At 46.2% G+C, this 10352-nt stretch overlaps 1 protein-coding gene across 1 annotated transcript; it reads left to right on the forward strand.

Annotated features, from left to right (window-relative positions):
• Positions 1-446: 446 nt before the first annotated feature.
• LOC149357359 (uncharacterized) lies at positions 447-7657 on the forward strand. Its single transcript, XM_089576575.1, has 4 exons — positions 447-573; positions 3379-3516; positions 4745-4924; positions 7643-7657. Exons 1-4 carry the CDS (start codon positions 487-489, stop codon positions 7655-7657), a joined length of 420 nt encoding a protein of 139 aa, XP_089432701.1. The 5' UTR covers positions 447-486.
• The last annotated feature ends 2695 nt before the right edge of the window (positions 7658-10352 follow it).

Below are 10352 nucleotides of genomic sequence, written 5' to 3' on the forward strand. Positions count from 1 at the left end.
CACGCCTCAACCGCAAAGAATGGCAACGGTGTTCCAAACACGCGCGGAGAAGAGTCTACATGAACAAGGTTCAGTGGGGCATCTTTTACGAACGCAGTCACGCCGCAAATTGTCAAAGCTATTCAGTTCATTACAAACCGCTCGCCTGTCACGAGAATTTTTTCCTGCCAGGTCATTCCAAGGCGGCCAGGCCGCAGACTTCGAGATAATGGGGGCTTCGCAAACTCTGACAGTCTGCGTGGCGTCAGCGACATCGAGGTCCCTGTTCCACCCAGAGCACCTGCAGAGATCGGCATTCCAGCGGTGATGGCTTTTTCGAGCAACGCTTCATCCCTTATACGCCAAGAGACAAGAAGCCGCTCCGGGAGGCGCATAATACATAAAGCCAGGCTGTTAAAGGCTGCACAAAATCAAGATAAGAAGTTCAAACTTACGCCATGCAACACAGACCACTGCCGCGACCAGAGCGATTATCTGAGGCAGACCATGAACTTCACTGCTGATCCGTGTCATGATTTCTATGACTACGTGTGCGGGAACTACTGGCTTCACCCGGACGGCCCCTATGCTCAGGTAATTTATGCTTTTCCTGCGGTTTCTAATATTTCATTTAACTTTTAATTCCAAGAAAACAAGTGATTGTACATGATGCTGATTGTTTTTATGATTTTCCAGTCAATGTGAAGCGTATATTTTTCCACTACTTTGCTGCTTTGCGCACTTTCGTCGTTTAGTGAACTTAAATGGACAAAGCTAGGACCAGTTAGGTGTCTTACTTTGAATGCGAGGTGCGAGAACTTAATTTCTGTAAAATGCGCTAGGTAACTTAGTCACTGGTTTTTGACAGTCGCCGCGACACGCGATGCGACATCCACTCCGCGCTAAAGTGGGCGCTGCGCTTTAGACAGAAACTTTTAACATACAGTTGGCCGTTTAACACTGAAGCAGTATAGCGTCGAAATCGTAGCAAACCTCCCCTTCTTCTGTAGGAGATTTTGTAGCTGGCTTAAAAAAGCGGTGCTTTAAGGCGGCAAAAATTATTAAGCGCCCGTCCTACAAGGAGCGTCAGAAAAAGAGACGCTTTTGATCACATTTTTCAATAACTGTTCCGTAAAGATGCTCCTTCAAAGGTATCTTGCCTGTCCTACAAAGAACGTCAGAAAAAAAATCACTTTCTGTAGACGTTTTAACAAATGTTTCATAAAGAAGTTCCTCCAAAAATATATTATCAACGTCGCATGATGCTGCGAACTACAGAATCCCATGGTTTGGTGAATGTGGATTAGAAATACAGCTGCAAGCCAGTATTTTGGAGACGCGGTTCCCCAAGTTTCTTTTCTGCCCACATTGTTATCACACCACCTGAAGAAAAATCCGGTAATAATATATTCTGCGAGAACATTCTCATTTACTCACCCTTATACTTTGCGCTTTTTTCAGTGAATTTTGTGCAAGTGCAATCTCTAAGCCTACCACCCCTCTAAAAATTTGCTCACGGTCGGACATATGTTCATCAAAACGGCCTGTGAGATCTTCGATATGCGGGATGGCCGGGAATCTAGAGGTCTAGTCTTTTCAGTGCCTTGATACTTGCGACATCCCGATGAATTTCAAATACTGATCTTAGCAAATAACTGCGCAGCTAAGAGACCGTGACTACGTCTTCCAGCTTTTAGAAAGCGGCCGCAGGAAGCGATTGACTTCTTTTACTAGGGCACTAGGCTTCCAAGTTGACAGCAAAGAAAATTAGTAAAAATCTTATCTTTCAAAGTGGTGTGGCATGTAGAGCTTATGGGGTTGAGATCGGGGGATAAATACGTATTCCCCGCTTAAGCGCGGCTGAACCTGTTCAAAACCGCGCGGACCCCACCCCGTGGTCGCGTACGCTACTGAGCGCACGCCGACCACGGCGGGCCGTGCTCTACGGGAACAAAGGAACGACACACTGGCTGACACAAACAAGGCATTTATTGCTATAACAACAATAACGCCAGCTAGCAACAAAATACACTGAGGAATCTAGGATGTCCGACTCACCAGCACGGCTACGAGCGAACGTTCGCCCACGGTAGGGCAAAGGGAAGATCCGAGGCCCGACGGGACGGGGTGGCGGGAGCAAGTTCCAACCACAAGACGCCCGCGGCGAAGAGCGGACCGGCGCGCGGAAACGTCCGCGTGCTTCCCTGTCCCAGGGAGAAGAGACCCCATCGCTCCCCGCGAGCGCGCAGCAAAACGCCATCCGTGGCGCTGGTGTCGCTGCGACGCGAGCGCCCTCCCTTGTTAGTTACAGTAACCGAACCGAGAGGAGTGCTTTTCGGGGGCAGCTAACAACAGTGGGGTGCGTTGAGGGAAAGCGAACGCAGGGGACGAAGGCGTCCCCACATCCTCACGCATGGAAACAAAGACTGTATGTGGGCTACCCACGTGGCACAGAAACTACCAAGAATTAGAGCTGCCACACGCCAGGCGGCCAGCTCTAATTGCATCTGCTTTTAAAAATGGTTCTTGTGTTTACAAACTAAACCCGAAAGGCAATACCAAGAACTTTATTGTTGAATTTACCCTCGGCTTTCCATCATCATCAAAAGCATCATCATCATCAGCCTGACTACGTGCTCTGCAGGGCAAAGGCCTCTCCCCTGTCTCTCCAATTAACCCTGTCTTTTGCCAGTTGCGGTCACCGTATCCCCGCAAACTTCCTACTCGCATCCGCCAACCCAGCTTTCTGCCGCCCCTGCTACTCTTGCTTTCTCTTGGAATCCACTCCGTTACCCTTAAGGACCAGCGGTTATCTTGCCTTCGCATTACATGCCCTGCTCAAGCCCATTTCTTACTCTTGATTTCGACTACGATGTCATTGTGGGGAGGTGGCTGACACCTTCCACATGGTTTGGGCGTATCAAACCCATCTACCCCCCCCCCCCCCCCTAACCCCAACCCCACCAGAGAGGACTGGGACGTGGCCCTGCTCGGCTGTCAAGACCTAAAGACCCAAAGGGCGTTGGTTCAACGAACGCGGGTGGCGTTGCTTGCCAATGGGGGCCTGGAATAGGGGCTCCACCTAGTATTGTGAGGGGAAAGGGCCAATAGGGTCCTACCCCAATCACCTTTCTGTAAAAAATTTAAGAGACGATTAATGTTTTTCACCACCACCACCACCCGCGTTTGTTCTCTCACCCACTCCGGCCACTTCCGATCTCTTAACGCTATAACTATCATTTTTCTTTCCATAGCTCGCCGCGTTGTCCTCGTTGCGTTTCCAATAAGCATGCATTTGCGCAGTTCAATATTGGCTTGGAGCTGGTCACTGCTTCAAGTTTGATTTATCAACGCCGCTGCCGAGTTTAGGCATTAACAACATGCTATGCCACTTCGCAGATCGAGGAGACGATACGCAATGCCACGATTTCCGCCCTCAGTGTGCAAAGGGTGCCCAGCTGGAACCAGAACGCCTTCCAGAAAGCCGCCGCTCTCGACCAGGCCTGCTTGGCATTCGCCGAATCGTATCGCAATGAGGTGATTGTGATTAGAACAGAGGAGTTGCCGATAGGAACGCACATTTTGTCACTTTTTGGGGCGCTAACAGGAAAAGTAACGCCATTTGCGTGGGGCCCTTAGACATTCGAAGAATGGCTACCACTGTCTTTTTCGGCAAAGGGAAGTTAGTCTTCAGAAGAGCTGATCCCCTGAAGAGCCTTCACATCTCTTTGTCGTCGCCAATGGTTACAGACATGCGCACTGAACATCCTTTGTACTCATGTGCAGTCTGCAGCGAAAATTATTTCGCAGCGCTCATGACAGCCGATCGCTGTAAATAATGCAAGTAGGAAGAGACGAACGTGCTACACCCGCTTGTATGTATACTAAACGCTGGGTCTGGAGAACTTGTTCCGGAGTACGCGTACCGCGTAAACTTTTGCCGGAAATTCTACCAGTGTACGCAAACATGCCTTGATATACTACCCGACTGAAAAAGTGGTAGTGATAGTGGCCCTGTTACCTCCTCTGAGCATGCCCACTTCACTGGTCCCGAAAATAATGGCAGATGCGAGGGAGAGGGGGACTGCTTACTTCGGTCCCACACTGTTAAATATCTTCGTAACTATGTTTTCCGTGGGAAAGAACGAAACACCCCGTTTTTGCTTGAACAAAGCTCAAGAAATGCATTGTTCTAGTATGGCCGCGTCGTAGAGTTCCACACCAATGCGCCCATGGCAGATGCCAGTCTCGAGAGCTTACTGATTCCTAGATGGTAGGAGAGTGTCGCCGTCTCGTAGTAGTGACGTGATTGCCATTTTGGTAGCTGCGCTTATAGCGACGATGCTGTAAACTCCAAAACCCCGTTGAGACAGAGCTTAGGATGTGAAATCCTGCACCTGCCCAGTTCTTTAAAGACCATTGTTAGATTACTGCCGTACTATAGAATGAAACCACTTGTAAATCGCCTATTTAACGTTGAACCCCCGGCTGCAGTCGTGCTAGCGCATACCTTAGAAAGGCTTTTGTTTTTTCTTTGTTATACCGTAAGCATCATGTCTGTAAGTATCATGTCGTATATAAACACTTTAAATTCAGCATCAATGACCGGGCAGAAAAGCTTTGATAAAGTGAACTTGAGAGATCCTCAGTATACTAGAGATATTTTCAATCTCTCATCGGTAGGCGGTTCACTCATGGTTTCAATTTTCAACGCCGCAGCGATAAGTTCGCAACCGCTGCGTACACGTGTTTTACTCTTTTGCAGCGTGAGCAGCTCAAGTCTCTCATGGTCCGCCTCAACCTGGATCTGCTCAATTTGGCCGCTTCCCGCAAGGTCGACCCCGTTCACATGGTGGCTCGTCTGTCGCTCGATGTTGGCTTCCCGGTCCTCTTCGAGTTCGGGCTCTTCGACGACTATTTCGTCGAAGGGAAACGGGCCATGCAGGTCAGTGCATGGCCATATGTTTTAATCGACCCTACGAATGGTGCTGCGAAGCATAGTACTTGACCTGTGATAAAATACAACGACTCGAAATTTGGTCGGCCTGCGTGGCCACACCTTGTATTCTACAGTTCGAATGGTTTACGAAGGGTATATAGTCCAGCTAGGAAAAATCGAGGGTTCATACAAATGTTTGCGGCGTTATTTTAATTCAAAAGAGCTGACTGTTGTTCGGAAGATTACGCATTCAATTGCAGTAGAAATGAATAAACAACAAAAAAAATTACCGACGATTACGTTACTTCCTAATGCGAAATTTGAGCGCAGCAAATAAGCTGTTTCACCTTTTCGATAGTGAGTCAACCCCAGCTGCGGAGTTGGTTTCAGGGACAACGCCGCCGATGCCGACACAAACAATATGATACCCTCGCTTCCGCAGCGCTAAGAACCAGGTCTAGCCGTAGGAAGGTGGTCACGTATTCGTCGACGTGCCGGGGCCTACGTGAAATAACCGGCGCGTCGGCAACTGAAGAGCACCCTATCCGCCACACAAGAACAGGGGGGGGGGGGACCCTTTCCTCCTCTTTCTGCATGGCGGCGACGGTGTTCTATGCAGTCACGTTATCTTGACTCTCTAGCGGCGTCAGCGGCATCCAGCGGTATCAGTCGGTCGCTGCTAGCGCTGGGGGGATGAAAGGGGGCGGAGCTGGTTACGAGGCCGACGACAACGCCGACGACGACGCGAAACCCAGGAACGGACGCCAAAGAGCTGCGCTCTAAAAAGAATAACATTCTTAGGGACACCTGGCAGTGCGATAGCCTTAAAACCAGTTGGCGCCTTTACATATACTTTTGCGTCTGTGCAGAGATGGTGACAGGGACACAACTAAGGTACATCGAAACGTATAGTTGTCATTTTCGGTCCTCGGATTTATAACAATAATAATAACAATGATTTATTTCCATCACCATACAATGTTGGAGGGGATGGGAATAAAAGCGGTTATCGCTTGACAAGGTTCCCACCCCCCTGTACAGCAAGTAGGCAGTGGCATGCGACCGCACTTCTGAGAAAATAAAAGAGAGAGAGAGGGAGAAAGAAAAAAAAGACAACAGACAAATACACAATCACCACCGAGTGCAAAAAATCAATGCGGCTTTAAGAAATAACAACAAAAGCAACAACAAAAAACCTGTTATAAAGATTATAACAGCAACCAATATATGAAATACAAGTTCAAAGTATGAATGGTAGAAAAATGTGGCTTCAGAAATAAGGTAGTTGAGGAGGTCAGAGCAGCTAATGTGATCGACGGTGCATTTTTTTCGTTTGGGAGGCTTCTAATGAGATTGCATTAATTATTGACATGAGACACAGACAGCTTTCGAAAACACCAAGAAACTCTCGTTTACGCTAAGACATCTTTAATAGATATGCTTGATCCGCAGGTAAAAAAAAATCGGTGAACTTTTTTTACCCTCCCTTCAAGTCATCAGGGAAGTTAAACTGCAGGTTCTATGTGGGAGCGTTGTGTATTTCGTCGTCACAGGGCCATTGAGTGAAAACTCAGGTTTCAAGTAAAAATGTTGGTATGCCGCACAGGATTTGAACTAATTAAATTCAGTCTAATGCGCAGTGTTCCAACCACTCCATTTGGGATTTCTTTGGTTTTACATTGACTGAAGACAGTTATGCACTGACGAATTTTAACAAGGGGAAAATATACTGTAGCGAGCGAGGTTCACGCTCGGAAAAGTACGCCAATTGATTTAATATATGCGACACGGACGTCCCACACCACAACAGGCAATGTAGGGGACAATTATGCGTTAGCCTGGCTCGTGCCCAGGAGTGGAAGACGTTCACTTCTTTTACTGGCTGCGCACTCTTGCAAGGCACTTAAAAATTCTGAATTTGGGATCAGTAGTTATTTAAGCTATGGCACTGGGCCTAGCCGAACTTTAACGATGAGGCGCTATTGCTAACTAGGCTTACGTTATAAGCTTGAAACCGTTGGAAATTTTAAGCATGAAATGCTTTTAGCTCCCGTTGTCGGCATTGTGGTGACGTCACGCCGAGACCGGGAGCCATCATCCCGGCACTGAATTCCACTCATCCGGGCTCTGAAACGAGAACATCCGGGCACCGTACGAGACTTAACGAGATTCAACGAGACTCTCTAAGCCTTCCTACGGGACCGGCATACAAGCGCCGGTTGCTCTCCAAACGAGTCACAAAAAATAACTGCTGGCAGTGTCTTCTCAATGTTTATCAAGATATCAGTCGAGCTGTGCATTTGATAATGCACGGAATTATAATTTCCGATTTCTAATAACGCGTGGAAAAAGCACATAAATGCCACAATACACTTCGTTCTCATACGTGATCTGTTAGGGGTTTTGAGAGAAGGCCGCTTAGAGAAAGAGGGCGAGAAGGGCTTTCGGCGGAAAACTTTCGCTATTGTTACATATCATCTGTATGGTAAAGTCATTTTACTGGTTCAAAGTGAAGTATCTTTCCTCGGGAAAATTTCCTAACTCCTGCAATCTCCGCTGCGCCATTGCCTCATACATGTGCGTATTTATTCCCGACTTCCTTTTCCTGCTCCTTTTTTCGAATACAGTGAAATTCTCCTTTGTCTCCCTTTCACAGACAGTGTTTCTTAATTGCATATTTTAGGGACTGCTTGCGTTTAAAATTGTCTGCATTTTTCTTTTCAGAAAAAGGAGGCGTAATGAAAAATCGCCTTTCTGCTCTGCGGCTTTTATTGAAGACGACGACTCAGTGGCTGCGGTGCCGTCTAAATGGCTGTCTAGGTCCAAAGGTGCCTGCATGTAGCCACCGAAGGGCTGCGGCTCCTCCACAGTCGAACTAGCGCGCAACACTGCCATGCCAGCCCCCGAGTGGAGGGCCTGTCCTTGCAGGGTATTAGTGTATGCAGGTAAGGGAATCACTAATACTCACTTCGTGTTATTGTTTTTTATCCTTAATTTGTTATTGTCATTTCCATCCTCCTTATCAGATTCATACGGAGAAGTCTGCCGAAAAGCTGCGATTGCAGAACAAACTTCTCCTCTTGAATCATGCGACGAAAGTAAAGAAGAGGCATTAGAAAGGCATGGTAAGAGAATGGTTTTGTTTGAAGGCAGCCCTTTCTATACAAGGCAGATAGGACATTTTCAAGACAATTCAAAACAATGGAATGCTTAACAGGCACTGCATTGCTGACACTGCATGAATCATGAGAAATTACAGACAAAAAATGAATGCATGGGCATTAGGTATTCACAGGTGACATGTGGCACAATACCATGCTCATATTGGGGAACCCTGTTTCCTGGGGTGCTGGCACAGCGAATTTAGAAGGGGTAGCGTAAAAAGGGGGAGGACTGGTGTGAAGCTAGAATTGTTGACTGCCGACGGTCAGTGGCGAGAGTAATGGTGCTGGAGTAGAACGGTGTGAAGTGCGACATGTAATGCTCAAATTGCTGTGTATTCTTCTTTCTGAGAAAGTTCACTGAAGACCTTCGTACGAAGCCAAATTCTGCAGTTGGCCTTTTTGAATTGAGAAACCATTGCTCCAGACCACGACTTACCTGTTTGCAAGATGCAAACAATCTGCAAGATTTTCTACGTCTTAAGCAGTCATATCCATAGTGGCAGCAGGGGTGAGGCGTCACCTGTTCGTCTGCTCAGGCATAGCACAACAGGACCATTAATTCTATCGCAGTCCCCTGTCAAGACTGACATCTCCTGGCAGCATGCTGCCTACGTACAGCAGCTTAAGCTTTTTCCAACTACCCTTGCTTCCTGTTTACTGTATTGTCTTAGGGGAAATTGTATGGTTTGCTGCCCTTTTAAACTTTAAAGGGTCAGAGTCACCAAACCTTTGAAATGTTGCCAAAGACATCGGTAAACAATACTTAAAATTTACTTGTCCTTGACAAGTAATGCATAATTAATTTTTTTTCTATATAATTCGGGTTTTGATTTAGGCGGTTTAATGGCGATTCTGATGTCAGACAAGGATGAGGTTTTGTGATGCAAGCAAAGACTGCAGTATCATAGCTCTTCGTTCACTTGCGGTCAATCTAGCTTCTGGTGCTAGCTTAAGAGTTGGCGCAAAGTGAAAAATTAATGATTATATTGTGGTTTTTGTATGCCTTGTGTGACAACTACTCGTTGTAGGACAACCACTGTTTGGCTGCTTAATAAGGCCACAACCTCAACTATGTGGAACAAATTGAACCATACTTTTTGGCTGAGCACAGAGGAATTCAACTTGGTGATCCATGTTTACGATGCGTTATACGTCAATCGAAAGCAAAGGCACATTATGAAACATTTTGACAGCATGCAAGAGGTTGCTAAACTGAGCAAGTTCAAGGAATTGCGCACTCATGGGTTATTCCTTGATGTGATATCATAATCGAAATTAAGTTTTTACTTTTGTAGCTATTTGCTAAATTCCTTCCATCTCATCAAAATAGTGAAGCTTTGGCATTTCTGAAACTGAGCATGCACCTTTCGTTGCTTCAGTGTTCCAGAACTTGTCAGTTGTAGGAGAAACTAATTTTAGAGCCATGCATTCCAAGCGAGCAGTGATCTTTATGTGCAATAGCTTCTAACTGGATATTAAGGAAAAATTTCAGTTTGGCTGCATCGATAGATTACTACGCTCTAATGAGAGATACAACTTTCTATGAAATGAAGCATTTGTTAGTGAAAATTGGGAAAATAAATTAATGAAATACAGCTGATGTCACAACTGGGCACTACTGTAAAACTGTGTGTGTTAAAACAGTTTTATATGCAGTGATCGCTGAGGCTAGATCAAACCACTGTTCACTCGCAGACGATGATCACTGAGTTCCTTTTGTGATTGGCGTTATGAGTTGAAATTGATTACCTTGAGAACTTCTAAATCCAGTTTTCTTGGCTACAAATGCATCTTTTGTGGTCATATAAACATCAGCGTAACAGGAAGGAGCTGCATAATCGATGTTTACTCAGCACAAAATATGAACTGCTATCCCTTTTCAATACACAGTTTACGTCCACTTATGCCAAAGTGATCTCAATGATCTCGAGCTCAAGTGCTGAATTCTTAATTTTTGTCATGAAAGTGAGCTACGCTGGTGCTGTAGATCAGTTCATTATTTCTTTTAACAGGAAGAAGGGATGTCAGGGAGACATTACAAGAAGAATAAAGAACTGCGCAAAAAGTACTGGACAAGGCAGAAGCATGCGCGTCAAGCGCAGACTCCTCCATATGCCTGTGTGTTTCTTCTCTCTTGTCCCGTCCTTTCTGCGCAGTTTTTTTATCGTTCTTGTAATGTCGTACCAACTAGCCCCTTACTGCACCCTTCTAGAAGTCAGGGAGCTAAAATACGGACAGGTGCAATTACTTCGCCTGGATATTTCGTAAAA

This window comes from Amblyomma mixtum, chromosome 3 (assembly GCF_055824585.1).
Source record: "Amblyomma mixtum isolate Tamu chromosome 3, ASM5582458v1, whole genome shotgun sequence".
NCBI lineage: Eukaryota > Metazoa > Arthropoda > Arachnida > Ixodida > Ixodidae > Amblyomma > Amblyomma mixtum.